The sequence below is a fragment of the Physeter macrocephalus genome, chromosome 18 (genome assembly GCF_002837175.3).
Source record: "Physeter macrocephalus isolate SW-GA chromosome 18, ASM283717v5, whole genome shotgun sequence".
NCBI classification, from domain to species: Eukaryota; Metazoa; Chordata; class Mammalia; order Artiodactyla; family Physeteridae; genus Physeter; species Physeter macrocephalus.
In genome coordinates, this window is record NC_041231.1 from 13,395,074 (window position 1) to 13,417,408 (window position 22,335).

Consider the following 22,335-nt stretch of genomic DNA (forward strand, 5'->3'; position numbering starts at 1 on the left):
ACACCATCAAGAAGTCTACCCATGAACCGCTGGGGACAACTTGCCCACAGCGGTTGGGGTGAGGTGCATGGAGCACCCCCTGCACTCCATGTACCTCACCCCAACACCCCAAACTGTGACTGGCTCTCTGTCTGTGCCCCTGATGATGGCAAGCATGAGCTTTGGCAGACATCTAGTGAACTTGTGTGTACAAAGCCAATAAAAATCTGTGGACCAGGGAGAGACCACAAACTTGAGCTTTAGCTCCACCCTTGGGAAAGCAAAAGGGAGTCTGCCGGCACCCAGCGTGGTGTGTTGAAGGACTAGAAAAGACATAGAAGCTTAAGAATTCTGCCACAAGAGGGAGCAAGAAGCACGGAGCAGGCATATCCGCAGAAAGACCAAGAAAGCCTCAGACTTCCTATCATGACTGATGGAAGTTATTTCTCTCCTGAAGTCAGTTAGTAATGACTAGAGGAGGTGACTGCAACATCAAATGCAAATACAACACTGTAAGACTTCAAGAAACATAAAAAATAAAGGAAAGATGACACTACCAAAGGATCACAATAATCTTCCAGTAGCCAATCCCACAGTCATGGAGATCTTCAATTCATCCAATAAAGCATTCACAATAGCTCTTTTGAGGAAGATCAGTGAGGTACAAGAAAACACAGACAATTTGATGAAGTCAGAAAAACAACACAGAAACAAAATGAGAAGTTTAACAAAGAGAAATCTTAAGAAAGAACCAAATAAATTCTAAAGCTAAAGAATATAATGAATGAAATTTTAAAATGCAATAGAGAACATCAGTAGCAGAATGAATCAAGCAGAAACAAGAATCTATAGATTAGAAGATAGAAACTTTGAAGTTACCCAGTTAGAGGAGAACAACAACAACAAAAATAAGAAAGAGGAAAGGATATGTGATCTACCAGATACCATCAAAAGAAGCAATATGTGAATTATTGGAGTGTCAGAAGGATAAAAGATGGAGAAAAGGGTACAAAGTTTTTTTCAAAAATAATGACTGAGAACTTCCCAAATCTGGGAAGTGATTTGGATATCCAAGTTCATGAAGCTTATAGGTTGCCAAATGATTCAACTCAAAGAGATCTTCTCCAAGATACTTTATAATAAAACTGTCAAAATTCAAAGACAAAGAAAGAATCTTAAAGACAGCAAGAGAAAAAAGCTTGTAACTTACAAGGAAACCCCCATAAGATTATCACTGTATTTTTCAGCAGAAATCGTAAAGGGCAGGAGAGATTGGAAGGATCGATTTAAAGTGATGAGCGAAAAAAATGTGAACTAAAAACATTCTACCCAGCAAAAGTGTCCTTCAGAAATAAGGAAGAAATAAAGACTTTCCTAGATAACCAAAATCGGAGGGAGTACATAACCATTAGACCTGCCTTACAAGAAATGCTGAAAGGCGTTCTTCAACCTAAAATGAAAGGAAGCTAATTCGTAACATGAAAATGTATAAAAATATATAACATGCTAGTAAAGGTAAGTAAGTAATCAAATTCAAGTTCAGAATACTTAATACTATAATGTGGTGGTGTTTTAAACATTTAACTCTAGTCTAAAGGTTAAAATTAGAAAGTATTTAATACTATAGCTACAATAGTAGGTTAATAAATACAAGATACAAAAATAGGTAAACTGTGATATCAAAAATATAAAAGGGTGGGGGAGTAAAAAGGTAGAGTTTTCAATGCAATTAAAGTTGTGTTGTTACCAGCCTAAAAAGACTATGATATTTATAAGATGTTTTACGTAAACCTCATGAGAGCCACAAAAGCAAAACCTGTAATAGATAAACAAAAGATACATAAAGGAATCAAAGTGTACTATGGAAAATCACCAAATCACAAAGGAAGATGGAAGGAGGGGGAGAAAGGAATGAGAGAACTACAAACCATCCAGAAAACAATTAATAAAATGACATTAGTAGTCCTTACATATCAATAATTACTATCAATGTGACTAGATTAAATCACCTAATCAAAAGGCATAGAGTGACTGGATGGATTAAAAAACAACCCACAAGACTCAACTATACATGACGCACGTCAGTTTTAAGAACACACATAGGGTCAAAATGAAGGAATGAAAAAAATATATTCCACGCAAGTGGAAGTCAAAAGAGAACAGAGGCGTGTTATATCAGACATGACCGAGTTTAAGCCAAAAACTATAACACCATGCTTCAAAGGCTATTTACGGTTAAAACAAGGGCATTTATTTGGAAGGAATAGAATCCTGGAAGTTGGGATACAGACATTTGGTAAGAAATTGATAGGGCTGAGGACATGGAGTCCCTAAATTCTGATGAGTAATTTTTACCAGTAGAAGCAGCCTTTCCACTTCTATCTGAGGGAATTAAGCCTGCATTAATAACAACAACAACAACTACACAAGAGACGAAAAAGGCCATAGATACTGATAAATAGGTCAATTCAATTCTCAAGAAAATATATCAGTAATAAATATATATGCATCCAACATCAGAGCACCTAAATATATTAAGCAAATACTAACAGGTCTGAAGGAAGAAATAAATAATACAATAATAGCAGGAAACTTCAATACCCCACTTTCAATAATGGATAGATCATCCAGACAGAAAATAAATAAGGAAATGTTAAACTTGAACCATACTTTAGACCAAATGGCCCTAACAGACATATACAGAACATTCTTCTCAACAGTAACAGAACACACTGTTTTCTCCAGAGTACACTGAACATTCTCCAGGACAGATCATATGATAGGTCACAAAACAAGCCTTAGCAAATTGAAGAAGACTGAAATCATACCAAGTATCTTTTTCAATCACCGTGGTCTGAAATTAGAAATCAATAACAGGAAGAAAACTGGATATTTCACAGTATGTGGAGATTAAACACCACACTCCTGGACAACAAATAGGTCAAAGAAGAAATCAAAGGGAAATTAAAAAAAAAAAACATGCATACCAAACTGTTTGGAATGCAGCACAAGAAGTTCTCAGTGGGAATTTTATAGCAATAAATGTCTACATTCATGTAAAAAGAAAGACCTCAAATAACATACCTTTACACCTCAAAGAACTAGAAAAAGAAGAATAAACTGAGCCCCAAGTTAGAAGATGAAAGTAAATAACAAAGATTAGTGCAGAAATAATGATATAGAGACCAGAAAAACAACAGAAAGATTGACAAAACTAAATGGTGTTTTTTTAAAAAAGAAAAACAAAATTGACCAACCTTTAGCCAGAAAACTAAGGAAAAAAGAGAGAAGAATCAAATAAATAAAATCCGATGTGAAAGAAAAGACATTAAAACCGGTAACACAGAAGTAATAAAGATCATTAGAGACTATTATGAATAATAACTCACCATGAAATTAGATAATCTAGAAGAAATGGATAAATTTCTAGAAACATAAAACCCACCAGGACTGCATCATGAAGAAATAGAAAATCTGAACATACCATAACAAGTAAGGAGATTGCCAGTGATCACAAATCTCCCAACCAAAAGAAGTCAGGATCAGATGGTTTCCTTGGTGAATTCTATGAAACATTTAATGAAGAATTAATACCAATTCCTGTCAAATTCCTTTAAAATTGAAGAGGAGGAAACACTCCCAAACTTATCTCATGAGGCCAGCATTACTCTGATACCAAAGCAAAATAAGGATATTGCAAGAAAAGAAAACCAGAGGCCAATAACCCTGATGGCTATAGAATGAAAAATTCTCAACAAAATACAGTTGCCCCTGGAACAACATGAGCTTGAACTGTGTGGGTCCACTTACAGATGTTTTTTTTTTTTTTTCCCAAACAAATACTACAGTAACACATGACCCGTGGTTGGTTGAATGTGCAGTTCAGGAACCGCAGAGAGGGAGGACCAGCTGTAAAGTTTTATGTGGATTTTCGATTGTGTGGAGAGTAGACACCTCTATTTTATTTTTTATTATTTTAAAAATTATTTATTTATTTATTTATTTTATTTGGCCATGCCACACAGCTTGCAGGATCTTAGTTCCTCAAGCAGGGACTGAACCCAGGCGCTTGGGAGTGAAAGTGCACAGTCTCAACCACTAGACCTCCACGGAATTTCCTTTTTATTTTATTTTTTAGGGAGTAGACACCTCTAAACCCTGACACCTCTAAACCTCACATTGTTCAAAAGTAAACTGTACTGACAAGCTGAATTCAACAGCACATTAAAAGGAATATACACCAGGGAGGATTTTTCCCTGGGATAGAAAAATGGTTCAACATGCACTAATCAATAAATGTGATGCACTACATCACCAGAATGAAAGATAAAAATCATATGATCACCTCAACAGATGCAAAAAAAAAAAAAAAAAGCATCTGAAAAAATACTGGATTTTTTCATGATTAAAAAAAATCAACATGCACTAATCAATAAATGTGATGCACTACATCACTAGAATGAAAGATAAAAATCATATGATCACCTCAACAGATGCAAAAAAAAAAAAAAAGCATCTGAAAAAATACTGGATTTTTTCATGATTAAAAAAAAAAGAAAAACCCAAATGGGTATAGAAGGAATATGCCTCAACCAAATAATGGCCATGTATGATCAGCCCACAGCTAACATCATACTCAACAGTGAAAGACTGAAAGCTTTTCCTCTAAGATCAGGAATGAGACAAATGTACCTACTCTCACCACTACTATTTAGTATGTTACTCTTAAAGTACTGGAAATTCTAACCAGAGCAATCAAGGAAGAAAAAGAAACAAAGGCATCCAAATTGAAACAGAGGAAGTAAAACTGTCTTTGTTTACAGATGCCATAATTTTATATATGGAAAATCCTAAATACCCCACCAAAAAACTGATAGAAGTAAAAAACCAATTCTGTAATTTGCAGGATACAAAATCAACCTACAGAAATCAGTTGTATTTCTGTACATAAACAGCAAAACATCTGAAAAACAAATAAGGAAAGCAATCCCATTCACAATAGTATCAAAAACAATAACATACTTAGGAATAAATTTAACCAAAGAGATGAAAGTTCTGTACACTGAAAACCGAGATTTTGAAAGAAATTAAAGAAGACATGAAGCTCATGTTAATGACTCAGAATAATTAATATTGTTAAAATGTCCATACTACCCAAACCCTAGACAGACATTCAATACAATCCCTATCAAAATTCTAGTGGCAATTTTCACAGAAATGGGAAAAAATTCTAAAATTTGTATGGAACTACAAAGACCCCTAATAGCCTAAGCAATCCTGAGAAAGAATAACAAAGCTGGAGTCATATTGCAGATAGCAAGCTGTATTACAAAGCTATAGTAACCAAAACTGTATGGTACTGGCATAAAAACAGGCACATAGACCAACAGAACAGAATCGAGAGCCCAGAAATAAACCCTTGCCTATGTGGTCAATAGTATTTGACAAGAAAGCCAAGAATACTTAACGGGGAAAGGATAATTTCTTCAATAAATGGTATTGGGAAATTGGATAATCAATGCAGAAAAGTGAAATGGACTTTGTCTTACACCACTCACAAAATCGAACTTGAGTAGATTAAACAGAAGACTTGAAACTGTAAAATTCCCAGAAGAAAACAGGGAAAATGGTCCTCGATATTGGTCTTTGAGAACAATTTTGGGGGTATGACATCAAAAAGCACAAGCAACAAAAGCCAAAATAAATAAGTGAATTATACCAAACTAAAAAGTTTCGGCACAGCAAAAGAAATAATCAACAAAAATGAAATGGCAACCTACAGAATGGGAGACAGTATTTTGAAATCAAATATCTGATCAGGGTTAATATCCAAAATATATGTGAAGCTCATATAACTCAATAGCAAAAATACAGACCAAGGGAAAAAAAAAACAGTCTGATTAAAATATGGGTAGAGGAGCTGAACGGTCATTTTTCCAAAGAAGATATACAAATGGCCAACAGGTACATGAAACGATGCTCAACACCACTAATCATCAGGGAAATGCAAATTAAAACCACGATGAGATACCACCGCACATCTTTTAGAACGGCTATTATCAAAAAGGCAAGAGATAACAAATGTTGGCAGGGATGTGGTAAAAAAGGAACCCCCGTGCACTGTTGGTAGGAATATAACTGGTAGAGCCACTGTGGGAAACAGTAGGAATGTTCCCCAAGAAATTAAAAATAGAACTACCATATGATCCAGCAATTACATTTCTGGGTATATATTCAAAGGAAATAAAATCAGCATCTCCAAGAAATATCTGCACTCCCATGTTTACTGCAGCATTATTCACAAGAGCTAACATAAAGAAAAAACCTAAATGTCCATATAGGGATGGATTAATAAAGAAAATGTGGTATATACACACATACACGCACACACACAACGGGCTACTACTCCATCATCAGAAAGAAGGAAATCCTGCCATTTGCAACAACATGGATGGAACTTGGAGGCATTATGCTAAGTGAAATAAGTTAAAGAAAGACAATTACTATATGATATCACTTATATGTGGAAGCGTGAAAAGCTGAACGCAAAGGAACAGAGGGTAGAATGCAGTTTCCAGGGGCTAGGGAGGAGGTAATTAGGACATGGCAGTCAAATGGTGCAAACTTTCTGTTATAATATAAAAAAGTTTTGGGAATCTAAGGTACAGAAAGATGACTACAGCTGACAATACTGTATTAGATACTTGAAAGTTGCTGAGACAGTAAGATGGTGTTTTCACCACAAAAAAGAAATGGTAATTGTGTGAGGTGACAGGCTCTGACTAACCTTACCATGGTAATCATTTTGAAATACATATAAGTGTATCAAATCATCATGTTGTACACCTTAAACTTCAATAATGTTATATGCCAATTATATTTCCAGAAAGCCGAGGAAAAATATACTGAGCTCCCAATAGATAAATGATGCAAACCCTAAAGCAGGATGCGCTCTGTGAGTCTACTGCAAGCCACACTAATTTCTACTTCTTATCTTAATTACTCGCTGGTAACTGTTGAACAAAGCACCCATAAAAACAGAGTGAAAACACAATTTACAGTAGTTAATCAAAAGTGTGTAGAGTAGAATTTGTACTAAGCGCATCACTGTATATCAGCTTTTTAGAAAATAACCCTCATGATCCTTATATGGAGTGAGGAGTAACTACATTTTTGCTAAAAACTTTTGACCAGAAGAAGCTATAATTTCTGTGGCCTCTAGGATTAAGACATTGAAAACAACACATTTCTATATAATTAGTCACCATACATCAAGCTTTCTGTAGTTTTCATTGACAATTTCATCTTTCCCAAGAGAATTTATCTTCTTTCATAAAAAATATGCTGGGTAGGCCCTTGTGATGTTGATTTTTTAAACTTTCAAATTTAAATCCAAAGGATCACTAATACCTTAGGAAAATTAACCTTTTTTACATGTCGACATTTTTAGTAGGTGTCCTTTATTTTTAAGCTCTTCTAAATACATACCTTGAATTTTTCTCTTGAGACCTTCATCATTATTATGATGACTTCACTTTTAATGTTTCCCCTTGTATGTAAAAGCCTACATTGTAACTTATATGCTAGTTTCTCAAAGGGTCATCCTACTACTATGACTTGTAGATTGTGCGGACATCCCAGTCATACCTACCTAAAAAGGAGCTTGCTTGATAAATAATACCACATCTAAAATATTAATGCAATGGAATAATGCCATCCACTAATTATTGGCAATATGTTTTAAGTGCTTGCCATTTATGACATCCAGCCAAAAGAGTAACAAGAAATGTGAAGAACTGGGAAAAGGCAAATTTGGAGCTACACAAGGTCACAGTATTTCAGTCAGTTAATGCAGTACGTCTTTAGGATGGCTACTATTACTGCCAGAGATCTTGATCATCTAGCTGTCCTTCAGTTTGCCTGGGGAGCGCTAATGCAATTGATGTGGGGCTTTGTAGAATTTCCTATAATCTCTTGAAAGATTTAACAGCAGGGATCCATTTGCCAAATAAAAGGTAAACATATCCCTCTGTGCAGGTCTCAAAGGGGCTACATTTACATGCGTGGAGTTGTTCAAAAGACAAAATAATTTAGGAAAGAGTTGACCTCCAGTAAATAGATATTTTCCAAGGAAACTTACATTAATTTAATGTTTCTTGGACTGGAGTGTCCTTCTATTTTGCAGACCTATCCATTTGACTAATTCCACTGCCTACCTCCTTGCCTCTGTTCTGATGAGCACTGCATTTTTCTGTGTGGGTGCCTATACTTGCCTGTTCCAGTGGAGTGGAACACTCTGGCAAAGGCAACCCAAAAGGCAGCATTTTTTTTAGACTGTGACCACCCCACCTTTTGGTTACATCACTGAAATTACATTGGGAAATAACTCTTCCTCACTGTGCACAGGCTTAGCGGGACTCAAAATCAAGGTGTCCTACTTTCCCACAAGCAAAACATAGGTAGGCCCCATAAGCACTTAAACTTAGGTTTTATATAGTTCCCTCCTGTTCTATAAGCTGACTAATATTCTTCCAATATTTTATCTCTCTTGCTGACATTTATCAAAACCTATGAGATTCAAAACCGGGAGTCTTTCCCAATGAACATTGTTGTAAACCCTGGGAAAAGAAAGGTTCACTTGAAGGCTAAATGCAGTGTCATTAAACAGGGAGAATAAATCAAACTTTCTGGCCTGTAAAGTTTAGTGGTATAATGGTAACTATTACAAAAGCATGGTTACTTTCTGAAGTAAGCTACCCCAGAACAATGATTCTCCTCCCCTCTACTCAACTGACCAAGAAATTCTATTGTTCAAAAGAATTTTCTGTATCTGAGCCTCTACTCCAATATTAAAAGATGACCTATGTTCCTTTTCACTAAACCTTTAACTTCAATGCCAGAATCCCAAGTCCTTTTTCTCCTTAGCACATGCAACATATGGTAACCATACCCAAGTCAATGAATAAAGGAGGGGTTCATTTTATCTTCAGATCTTTTCACATTCCTCCACATTGCTCGGGTGCAGTGAAGGTAAGTGGAAGAGATGAGGAGGAACTGCTAAGATATGCTTTTTCACTGTCTATGTCTCCATGCAGCAAAAACACTAATTTATCATCCATGTTCGTCCCACTTCAACAACGATGTTCAACTGCCTAGAGGAAGCCCATCTTTGCCATCAGGGTGATATGGATCTGAGGATTCTCTAAATCAAGGGAGACTATTTTTCTCAATAAATATATGATGACTTTGCAAACCAAAGCATCAGGATGCTGGCTCCCAGTCAGTTACTGTAGGAGTTAGGGCCAGAACCACAAGTTCTTAGCCCAAAAGCCAAAGCATATTCTGCAATACTTCTTATGTTGGGTCGAAGAGCACTTTCCATCTAGTAATTTCAGTCAAAATTTTTTCAAAGTGATGCTGTTTCTCTTATACCATTTAAAAATTTAAATACCATTAAACAACTTTATTTGGGGTTTTTAACATGACTCTTTTCCTAAAATGTCATTCACCACCCTATTTAGGGCAGCCTTGTCTGCTAACTTCTACTTACCTTTGCTGCTTAGCTAAGCATCTACCTTCTTCCAGAGTTCTCCTTTGCAGCATGCCCCAATAAGGCTGTCTTCACTGCTCTACTTATGTATTTCTAGTCTTAGAAAGCAGATCTTTTCTTTGTCTCTTGCTGTTACTACTATAATTATTACTTATTTTTATCCTGCAAGAGTATCTTACCCAAAGAAAGTACTCAGATATTCAATGTATGAGTGTAGGCATATGACCAGATTTCTTTTCCTATTTTTCTTCTATAGTGTCAGTTTATTATAGCCAATTAATGATAACTTTAGAAAACCAAAATTGGAAAATCCTCCAACAGTTTTACTGTACCAACTACAAACTTGGAGTCATCACCTCTTATGTTACTAGTAGAGTATTTTTAAATTCAGTGTGCATTTAATGAGCCTAGTCTTTGTTGGACATTATCCTCGAGTATGGAAAGTCAAATACAACATAATTCCTGCCCTCAATAAACTTACATTCTAAAATAAATGAGTCATGGATATGAAAGGTACAGTGTGGGGAATATAGTCAATAACTCTGTAATATTGTTGTACGGTGACATACTGTATGTAACTACACTTATCATGGTGAAAATTTTGAAATGTATAGAAATACTGAATCACTACACTGTGTGACAGGAAATGACATAGTGTTGCAGGTCAATTATACTTCAAAACCAGACAAACTCACAGAAAAACAGGTCAAACTTGGGGTTACCCGAGGCAAGGGGTGGAGGGAGGGAGAACTGAATGAAGGCAGACAAAAGTTACAAACTTTCAGCGATAAAATACATAACTGCTGTATGTTATATATGAGAGTTGATTTCATCACAACAATTTTTTTTCTATTTCTTTAATTCTGTATCTATATGAGATGATGGATAGTCACTAAACTGACTGTGATCATCATTTCATGTTTGTAAGCCAAATCTTCATGCTGTACACCTAAAACTTACAGAGTGCCGTATGTCAATTATACCTCAATAAAAAAGGAATAAAAAAATAAAAATAAGCTCACATTCACATGGGAGACGATGAGATAGATGACAACGATCACAATAACATGCAACAAATTCCCTGACGGTTATGCACAAGGTGTTACGGAACTCATAGAAGCAACACTCTTCACTTACATTAATGAAGGTAAAAGCCAAACGTCGGAAGTAAAGCCTCTCTAGATTAAGTAGAAAAACATTTCTTTAAATTATTTTGGATAATCTGCAGAATCACCGGGGAGACCAGGGAACCGAAGTTACAAAATGAGTTGAAACAAAGCATGACTAGGCTGTCAGAACCAAAGCCAAAACAGTACCACAGAACCAAGTTAGCTGGGCCACCGCTGCTGCTACTCTTGGAAATGGGAAGCTGGAGATTATACTACTGCTGCCATTTCAGGCTAGATAACCCATCTACCCCTGGAACATGGATAGTACTGCTGCTGCTGTCAACAAGATGGGTTTTCCACTGCCCCTGCTTCTTTGTGTCCCTAGCTCTTAATCCAGCTATGGTGGGTATGTCTGGGTGTGTCTGATTAGCCGAGACTGGGTGACATGGCTGTGCCCTAGCTTCGAAGGAGGCTGGGGACATGAATATCTGGCTTTTTAGGAGGGATATGCAGCCTCATTCTCTCATCAAGACTTGATCGATTGGTCATTCTCCATGAATTTATTCACGGAGAGGGACTTTAAGGTGCTGTGCTATTTAAAAAGACAAATGTACACACTGTGATCCAAAACAGGACCATGAAGGAAGACTAAGGCAGGGGTAACTTTTTTCCCAAGGAGTTCTGTTTTGGAAAAAGAGATTGCAGTTAGCTGGTAATCCACACAGAAAGCAAAGCGTTAGCAAAGGCACAGAATATCCTGAAACCCACAGAAGTCTGACTGTGGTGGGGCAAGGAGTGTGTCTATGGGGACTTGAGGTGGGAATTAAAGATGGCAGGCCTAGTGTGGAGTGAGATGGGTGATGAAATCAGACACCAGGTCAGAAAGGACCTGTATTCCACGCTAGACACGTTTTACTCAATCCTCTGGGGTAAGGGAAGCCAGGAACAGATAACAGAATGGCTGTATTTGTATTTCAGAAAGATGATCATTTTAGTAAAATGGATGCTATATTGGAGGAGCTAATCTGGAGGCATGAGTAACTGTAGCTGTGAATCACAGTGAATAAAGTGGAGCCCAGAACTAAAGTAACTGTACAGATAACGGGGATGAGAGGGCATTCTCAAGATGTGCTCAAAGATCCAGTATGGGTTAAAATCTAAAATGTGGTGCTAACCACTGAGGGTCCAGAAATTAAAATAAAATAATAAAGCTTCCTCTTGAGGAACTTACAGTTTCGTTTTAAGCACAACTGAAAATAGATGATATTATGAGAGTGCTTGTGATTTTGTATTTTGAAATTAAGTCCTTATTCAACACCTGTATTCAAGCTGGGACCGCTGAACAGTTCATTAAGGAAACACTCCAACCAGACATTAAAAGGTCTCTTCTATATTCACCATGATATAGACAGAGTCAAAAAAACAAAAAAAACAAAACTGGAAAATCCTCAAATTTAACACAGATACATAGATGGGGGTATAGGGAATTATAGCCTTGTTGCATCGCACTGCTGTACATTTTGTGTGGGGACAGTAACAAGGAAGAATAAAGTAGATTTAGGGCAGGGGTAACTGTGACATACCAGAGCAAACAGATCTAGGATACAATTTTTGTGACCCACAAGTCACAAAATTATATATCTTAAAAATTATGTATCATACGTCCTCCCTCTACATGCCTTTTTCTCCCTAAAAGGCAAAGGGAAAAAAACTGTTCCTTCCTTTTCTCTTTCCTTTAACAAATATTTGCTGAATGCCTTCTCAACGCCAAAAGTTAGGCTAGATGATAGGGTCCCAAGGCCAAGTCCTTGTCGTCATAGAGGCTACAGTCAGGTGGGGAAGACTGACGACAACCCAACGAAAGAGAGCCCTGCATCTGTGAAGCAAAGAGGAGCACAGAATCCTCTAATAAGAACAGAATCCTATAATGAACAAACCCAACTAGCTCCTAAGGTCTAGAAAAAAATGGAGGACTGAATAATAGTTACTAATAGTCAACTAAATCTTCACCTAGTTATGCCAGGTAAGAATATTCTAGGTCAAGATAAAGTATTAAATAAAAAGAAGTTCTAGAGTTTACCTGACTAATAATGAGAATAACTGAAATAACTGTATTAAGTGACTGGCATGAAATACCAAAAGATAGCTCAAATATTCTTTCTGGTTTTGAACAGTTGATATGTCTCACGACACCATGGCAGTAACAAACCATGACTATTTTTGTCATATTGTGAAGCAGTGGTCATGGGATTCTCCTGAAAATTGTCTGGCAGACTAGAAGAGTTGTATGTGATGTCCTTACTCTTGTAAACCTTGACCCAAATTTAGTTCAAATGATCTGGACTGTATTAGTGACTTATGATATGATAAGCATTTTCTTTGCCCCTTACTTAGAAAAAGGAGTCTTTATGTCTAATTGACACTATTTAGTTTATTATGTTGACATGAATTTTAAAGCACATTGGGAGTGAATACTCTCTCATTCTCTCTGATACTAATCAATAAATTGCTTTTGTCGATACTGCATGTGCATCCATTCAAATATACAGGGCGATTTATGCAAATATAACTGTTTTACAAAAATTTCATCATCTGAGAAAATCATGTTACAGTCCTTTCTGAAAGTTCAACAAGGAGCAGCATCCATGCATATTTAAATATCTCATGACTATACATGAGAGGAAAATTATTGAGGTTTTCTGACAGCTTAGAGAAACTGTATGTAAGCCTTTATGTCCCAGACAAATTAGATGGCCCCCTGCAGAAGGATGGCTTCTTTTTCTGACATCATGGTCTTGATTTGTTCTATCAGAGTCTGACAAAGGAGCATGCACCCCATGTTCTATGCCTACATGCATGGTGGAGATCTTTTAGGCTCCAGTTTTACAAGCAGCCTTTGGTTCAGGACTTAAGTCTAAACTTTGGAACTAAAGCATTTTAACAGAGTGAAACTCTTACAGACATTTATAAAGAAGAAGAACCACAATCTTCAAAGTCAAACTGTTTAGAAAGAATGGAAGTAACTCCTTGGAACCTTCCAGCAGAACATAGAAACAACATCGAGCTTATGCTCGGGCTCTCCCCCCACCCTCATACACACACACCACATACACAGGACAACTTGAATAGCTCACTTTCTTGTCTTGTTATGCTTCTTATATGATGGAAGCATAGTAGTAAGAATAGCAACCATAACTCAAAAAGACACATGCACCCCAATATTCATTGCAGCACTATTTACGACAGCCAGGTAATGGAAGCAACCTAAATGCCCATTTACAGACGAAAGGATAAAGAAGATGTGGTACATATATACAATGGAATTTTACTCAGCCATAAAAAGGAACGAAACTGGGTCATTTGTAGGGACGTGGATGGACCTAGAGACTGTCCTAAGACTGAAGTAAGTCAGAAACAGAAAAACAAATATCGTATATTAATGTGTATATGTGGAATCTAGAAAAATGGTACAGATAAACCGGTTTGCAAGGCAGAAATAGAGACACAGATGTAGAGAACGTATGGACACCAAGGGGGGAAAGCAGGGGCGGGGGGTGGTGGTGGGATGAATTGGGAGATTGCGATTGACATATACACACTACTAGGTATAAAATAGATAATAAGAACCTGCTGTATAAAAAAAATTATATTAAATTTAAAAAGGAATAAACATGCATCCCCAAAACAAAAAAAACCCAAAAGAGATAAATATTATTCAAATTAAGAAAAAGAAGAGCAACTCAGCTATTCTATATAATTATATATACAAATATATATTTATATATATATATATATATATATAAAACCTTTGAGTTATAACTAAAGGCAAATGTTATCTATCACTAGTTATTTTCAAACTTTTGAAACTCAAGCAAAAATGCTACTGATTTATAGGAAACTAGTGCGGAACACTAAGAATTAGGTGGCACTGGGTGTTGTGTTCCCCATACATGATCTTATTTATTTTACCAACCTGATCATCATTTATCTCATTCTCTATATTAGGAATCTGAGGTTTGGAAAGTTCAACCATGTGTCAAAAGTTATACAGCACAGAAGCAATGGAGCCCATTATTCAAATCCAGTCTTTCTGATACCTCAGGGCTTGCTTACGTATATGCCACACTGCCTCTCCCCCAGATACACCTTGGCTTGTATCTTTCTTGAGGGTAAGGTTCTAGAAGCAGCAGGCAAAGGAAAAAAGTCAACATTGAAAATTACCCTTGAAAATTCCCTAAAATTCCCTAAGTATGCATACTTCCCTGAAATTCCAAAAGGGCAAATTTTAAAAATCCTTTTCCTTTGTATTCTGAATTAGAATATATTGCTGTTTCTTTGACTGAAAATCAGAGGACGTAGTTGGATTCTTCTTAGAGGGCGTGGAATATGAACAGGTACCTCTATACACTGGAATCACCTTTGGGTTAGCCAGATGCTCACAATATGAGAGGCCCACAGAAGTGACACCCACTGAAGAAATGATGGAATCATGTTTACCATCTCAGGTTTTTTTTGAAGTAATACACACACTGAGTGAGTAAACTTACCATACTCCATTTCAATTATAATTTTCCCTCCTCTTTATTTCCTCTTTTTTGAAGGGATGGGTAGGGAGTTGAATGCAGGGGGTGTTTGTTAAGCACACAAGTGAATTCACTTAAATTAATTGCACATATGCTACGGTTCCAAAGAAATTTAATATAAATACACAACAACTATCATAATACTTAAGGTGAAGAAGAACTGATTGCAAGACATTACCTGAACCCTCAATGTTTTCTGGCATTTCGGCAGCTGGCTGTTTAGTTACACTCATCCCCAAATTCAAAGGCTTTCAGATTGAAGGATTTCATTCAAAATGGCTGCCAATAATACAATTTTATTTTTGAGTTGGGTCATTTCAATATATTGATATGATTAGCTAAAATTATGAGCTGGGGAGCTCAGACCATATAACCAAAACTTTTCCTTTTTAAAGAGTCGTACAGAAGACTCATTTCTTAAGTTTTCACTAAGTGACACCAGGAATAAACAACCTTACGAAACTCACCACTGACCTGTCTATAGAATACAGTCTTTTATAAAGGCCAACATTTGTCCTGCTCCTGTCCTATTGAACAATCAACATGATTGTGACCTTCTGAACACAGTACACTGTGTAACAAAGTGGGTAGTGTCCTTTGCTTTGTCCAGTACAAAGTGCAGTATTAAATTTGAGATCCACAGCAGTAATTACGTAAAACAAGAAGGTATTTGAACTTTATTTCTGAGCTTTATCTTACTATTTTACCCATATTTTCTCTTCATCTTGTCTTACCTATTGGCTATTATGCCCATATTTTAGATATGTCTTTAAGTGGGCCTCTCACATTATTTTGGTCAAAGCAGGAGTCAAAGAAACAAAGAAAGAAACAAACACATAGCTATCAAAAGTGGTTAGGCTTTTCTTTAAAGATTCATGAATTCAGTTGTTAATGAGTCTTATACATCACAGCACTCAAGACACAAGGCCAGAGTTAAGATTTCTTCCCTAATCAGAAAGTTTCTAGCTGAATTATACCAGAAATGTTTCCCTTAGAAACAAAGCAGCTGGGACTACAGTAGTGACTCAGACAGACACCATCTCTCTGACAGTCTACGGGACAAGACAGAAATCAACAACAGCAGCAAATTATGCTAATGTGTGGTAACTATTGTGGGAGGAGCCACTAGAAACACAAGACCAAGCAGACAGAATCCAGGAAGTTTTGTGTGCATGTTTGCTTGAACCTAGAAATGGCGGTTAGGATGAGCCCTGTAAATGACCAGGAGCTCGGCAGTCAAAGGTGTTAACAGTGACAGTATTTCAGCCAGAAGGAAGAGTACAAGACTGACACAAACCTCCTAGTTTGAAATTTTCAAACTAGGGATCATGATAAGGTGCTGAGTTAAAAGCACAAGATTCATAAACCAACTCGGGGCTTCCTTCTTTCAGTAGCCATGTAAAGACACACCATCTATATGCGGGAGCATTACATGCCTGAGGATGTCTGTAGTCTGAAAGCAAAATACTCAAAGCCATGTCTTCAGGATTTATGACATCTTTCCTTGTGAAAAGAACCTCTGTTTCTATTGCCTTGCTTGTTTGTTTGCTTTATGGTTAGTTAACTATTCTGGTCAATGACAAGTTGGATAATATTCTTACCCTTAAAACTGAGGACCAGACTTTAGCCTAAGAGCTTTTCAGGAATATGCAAGCATGCATTTTTAAAAAAAAAAAAGGTTTACTAGATCCAATATTTCCATATGGGGAAGCCTGCATATTTATTGTCATGATTCCTAAGTTTGAAGATTTTGTCTCATTTTCTCAAAATCTGCCCGATGGAAGCCAGCTGGCCAAACATTCGAACCCATTACCTCCATTTTGAGCTTAATAAACATACATAAAAGAATCTTCTCCAAATGCCACCTAACAGAACTGTCTTTCTCAAAAGAATCTGAAGTTTCAAAGACTATTTGTCTAAGCACATTCTACTGCCTGGATAATTTACTTAATTTTGTTTTGGCCAAGTCATTCAGAGCCCTCAGTGTCATTCCCCTTCAAAGCAAAGTGTCCCGGTGGTTGGGTTCTCATAATTTAAACAATCCTCTCCATTTTGGAGAGCGGCGAAGAGAAAGGACACATGAAGAGGCACATTTAGCCACACTTGCTCATGTTTCCATATACAGCCTGCAATCCACACTATTATCTGTGACACAGAAGTCAGATATCAATCCACACTATTATCTGTGACACAGAAGTCAGATATCAATTTTAGTACCTATTTTTTTCTCTCCATTTCTTCCACTAATACTTAAAGGGATTTCAGTTTCATAGTTTTGAAAATATTCTCTTCCAAAACAACAGAGCGTTTTAAATGAAGACTTTGCAAATTTACTTCACAGGCAAGGGGGAACATGGCGTAGGGATAGGGCGATTACCAATAGTGTTTGTTTAATAAAGATTGAAAGAGCTCTACAAGCCACAGACATTCAAAGAGGGTCATCTTGATCATAGCAATCTCTTCCTACCTGCCTCTTTGGAAATCTGCGTGAAGGATTCCACACCTTTCTCTCCATAACTTCCTTCCGATGCAAGAGTAGACACATAATTCCAACCCAGGGCCTTTACGATGTCTACCATGGCCTGGGCTTGGAAGGAATCGGGCGGGACCACACGAGAGAAGAAGTCATAGCGACGGTCATCACTTAACTCGGGTGCCGTTGATGCATAACTAATCTGGGGGATCTGAAAAGATAAGAAATCACCACATGAGGGCACACCATCAGGATGTGAGAGATTCATGTATACTTATGACAATTTACTTAAAATACAGGGCTTGAGCTCCAAAGAGGAAGTGTGTTTTGCCACACATAGCATGGAAGTGTAGACCACCTAAATGCAACCAACCACCTCTTAACAGCACAAGAAGCATCTACTTTTATGCTTTGGCCTTTTTTTCTCCTCTTGGAGAAAGGAATGGGGATGGAATGGGAATTACATAGAGCATGACGGTTGGGAGGAAAAATAATTTTAACCATTCTGGCTAACATTGTGAATCATGCTTTACTTCTTATACATTAATAGAAACAAAAGACACAACAGCCTAACTGGAGGGTGTATAGAGATTGGTTTAGTTGACACATCTCATGAATACTGGTAGACGGCATTAGCCATCTAACATTGATTGAGCACTGATCACCTATGAGGAAATACCTAAGTAAGCTGCATTCATTATTTAATTTATTCTTCACAAAAACATTATGAAGTACTGATAGCTCACTAACACCCTTAGACCCAGGTAAGGGGGTTCCCTGCCCCAACACCATCATTTCAGCTCTTCTGGCACTTTGGAGGGCCTTTCTCAAAATTTTGTAAGTTTCATTTGGATGCTGAGAGAGAGCTGACAGTCCTGATGGAGTGGAGCCATATGGACCTCTGATTCCCAATTTTTTGCCTTTAGAGAATTCTCTGACCCTCTACTGCACATGGGATTAACCAGATGTCTCAAGGAGTTCTAGAACTTGTGCCTATATGGATCATCCTAGAGCAGGACCCTGGTTCCAAGAGAACAATTTAATGAGCAGATTATTCCTCTTGACTGGCACAGTATTTATTTCTCAGGATCATTTCAGATTAGACTACCTGAGTAGTCCTGACATGCTGATTTTAGTTAAAGAAAAGTATGCATTTAGAAAGAAACCTTGAAAAAAAATATTTACCCAGGATCCCAAATACTCTAGGAGAAGACCTGAAGCAGCCATAGATGAGGAGCATGGCTTAGGGTCTAACGTCAGGATCTCTAAGCTAGTTACTTTTACAAAGAACGCTCCCCAGTTGTTTCTCTTAACACTAGCATGCAGAAGACTATGACAGGTATGATTTATCTACCTGTAAGAATGATCAACTCCTACAAAATTCTGGTTGTAAACTCTCCCAGGACTTAACCTTGTTTTAGCGTAAAGATTTCTCGTGTATCTAAAAGCCAGTTTTGATCTTTGCTCAGACAAAGCCCAACAGTGCAACTCTTTGCCCCAAAGATGTCAAAGCTACACTCAAGTTAATTCTTTGAGCCCTGATAATTCTACTCGATATTAACCTACTTTTCTCTTTCCAGGGCAGTTTGCCTCAAGTTTACCCATTTGACATTGTTTAAAGCTGGTTACCAGCTCTGTAAAGCGCATTTCTCCACCAGCCTTTCTAGGTGAACATTACAGTCAAGTCTTGCCCTGACAGGAGATGACCCACCATTTTCCATGCAGCCCGTCCCTGACGCAGTTCTGCTCTATGACCACCAGGGGCAGGCTCTCCGTTCCTGACTCGAAATCCAAAGCCACTGTGAGAAAGCCTCCAAGTCTCCTGATGGTCTGCACCTGAGTAACTCCTCAATTACAGGGGTAGTGAAGTGCAGTAGAAATAAAATGGGATTTGGTAATGAGAAGATCTGGAATCAAGGCCTCATGTTTCTGTTCACTAGTGTTTACTGTGGTGAATATTGCACCTCACTGAGTTGGTTACATTATGAATTAGTATAAGATTGTTTTGAAGGGCAGGAATAACAAATGTGCATTGCTTAGCATGATGCCTGGGACAGTGTGGGTACTTAATACATGGGGTAACGACAATCAGAAGGGAGAAAAGTGTGTGTTTTCTTACTAAGTTTATGCATCCACATTTGACTTCCCAAGTTCTCTGTGACACATTAGCAAAAACATTTCCCTCACTGTCCTAAGAAAATATGTTTACATATTCCTATCATTATTGCTTTAGAAATAATATGTACTATTTATTTAACTCTTCATCATGTGGCAAGAATATTCTAAAAGTCTGGGGTTTATTTTTAATGTTTTAAATTTTATTTATTTTTATTTAAGTACAGTTGATTTACAATATCGTGTTAGTTTCAGGTGTACAGCACAGTGATTCAGTTATATATATACATATATGAAACTTTTCAGATTCTTTTCCCTTATAGGTTATTGCAAAATATTGAGTATATTTCCCTGCGCTATATAGTAGTTTTTTGTTGGTTATCACTAAAAGTTTTATATGCATTACCTTATCTAACTAACAGTAAAAAGTCTTCACTATACTTTATTATACTATACTATTATTAAATCATTTTACAAAAGAAGAAATTGAGACTTGAAAGTAGACTATGACCTTGCCTTAGGTCACAAAGTTGTAAGACAGAAAGAGCAATACTCAAACCTGACACAGCCTAATGCAAACTTCTAAACTCTTAACTATGATACTTTGCTGAATTGTTGCTAAAACATTTGAACAATAAGCATAAAATGACGAAGGGTATTAGATTACTGTAGTCTAGGCCAAGTTCTGTCCAGAATACTGACTACAGAGCCACTGAAAGCAATTTTATAGGTCACCCTTAGACTGTTGTTAAAACATTTTATATAAATGTCTTATTAAAATTTATACAAATAGGTGAAAAGATTGAGTTTCCTATGTTTCATTTATAGTTCAAGGGTTATAAATTTTAGGTGAAAAATATCAACTGAATAAAGGCTTTGGACGAAAAATAAAGGGAAGGGGGAAGGGAGGGACAGACAGAGGGAGAGAAATACGTTTTCTTACAAGAAATAAAAAAGGAAGAAGCCAAGCATGGCAATACATTTCCATCAATTTCAACAGTGGAAATGCAAAATCTTTGTGCTGTTGCACAGATGCCTTCCCTGCCAAAATCCCTTTCTACCTTTGAACAAGTGCTAATAAAGATACACCCAGCCCTCTATTTAAATTTACATTTAGGTAGCTGTGGTAAAATATCGCGATTGTGAAATGCCTCCAGTGCAAATGCATTTTCTAAACTGTGCCCCACATTTTACTAATGAAGGTCCTGGTGAAGCAGATTTATTTCCTCACTACCCATTGAAATGATTGCTATCAGTGGTTTATCCCTTCCATTATAAATAAGAAACACCGGGTTTCCCTGGTGGTGCAGTGGTTGAGAGTCCGTCTGCCGATGCAGGGGACACAGGTTCGTGCCCCGGTCTGGGAAGATCCCACATGCCGCGGAGCGGCTAGGCCCATGAGCCATGGCCGCTGAGCCTGTGCGTCCGGAGCCTGTGCTCCAGAACGGGAGAGGCCACAACAGTGAGAGGCCCGCGTACCACAAAAAAAAAAAAAAGAAACACCTACCAGCTTAAGACTCATATGTCCCTTTAGGATCACACACACATCCTATATTCAGGGGTAATTATTTGTACATTACGCATATAACGACGCTAGAATAAGAAACGAACCAAATGGATTTCATTTCTGAGATAAAAATATGGCTATATAAGGAAACTGCCCCCAGCGATAGGAGATGAAGAACAGCAAGAATGTATGTAACCTATGAAATATGCTCTGTTACTTATCAACTATTATCCTGTATATTTAGTTACCTGTTTCAAACTAATGTTTAAGTCTACAGAGTAATTATTTTGAAGTATGTATTATAAATGGTACCTGAAACTGACCAAATTATTATTAGTCGTCTTTAGTGATTAACTGACACACTCCCCTTGATATCGTAGCTATACTTTCTTTTTCTGCTATTGAAACTCTACCCTCTTGCCAGTCTCCTTCAGAAATGTAGAACTGATCTTTTGATGAAGACAATTTAGTGTAATCACACTTCTGCAACATGAAAATAAATACCCCATCTCCCTTTGAGCCTTCCTTTCCCCAATTTAAAAACCAAAAAATTTTCATCCTTATAGTAGGACTTAATTTTCACCTCATTGTACTTTGTTGTTCTTTACGTTTTACAAAAAATTTGCCTATCACACAAAAATGGTTTTGCTAATGGTGAGTACCAAACAGGGTTAAAAACATCTCACACCTTTAAATTATCATTTAAAATTTATGTAGGCATTTTTCACAGAATTAGAACAAAAAATTTCACAATTTGTATGGAAACGCAAAAGACCCCGAACAGTCAAAGCAATCTTCAGAAAGAAAAACGGAGCTGGGGGAATCAGGCTCCCTGACTTCAGACTATACTACAAAGCTACAGTAATCAAGACAGTAGGGTACTGGCACAAAAACAGAAATATAGATCAATGGAACAGGATAGAAAGCCCAGAGATAAACCCACACACATATGGTCACCTTACCTTTGATAAAGGAGGCAAGAATACAGAGTGGAGAAAAGACAGCCTCTTCAATAAGTG

The 22,335-nt window shown here is 37.1% G+C and overlaps 1 protein-coding gene across 2 annotated transcripts in view; it reads right to left on the minus strand.

The window, feature by feature from the left end:
- GRM7 (glutamate metabotropic receptor 7) overlaps nucleotides 1-22,335 on the minus strand; it is a 919,887-nt gene that overhangs the window by 611,316 nt on the left and 286,236 nt on the right. For both annotated transcript variants that reach the window (XM_024124143.1, XM_024124144.1), the window contains exon 2: nucleotides 17,689-17,905. In XM_024124143.1, the coding sequence (XP_023979911.1) occupies nucleotides 17,689-17,905 (217 nt within the window). The remainder of the gene's footprint in view (nucleotides 1-17,688; nucleotides 17,906-22,335) is intronic.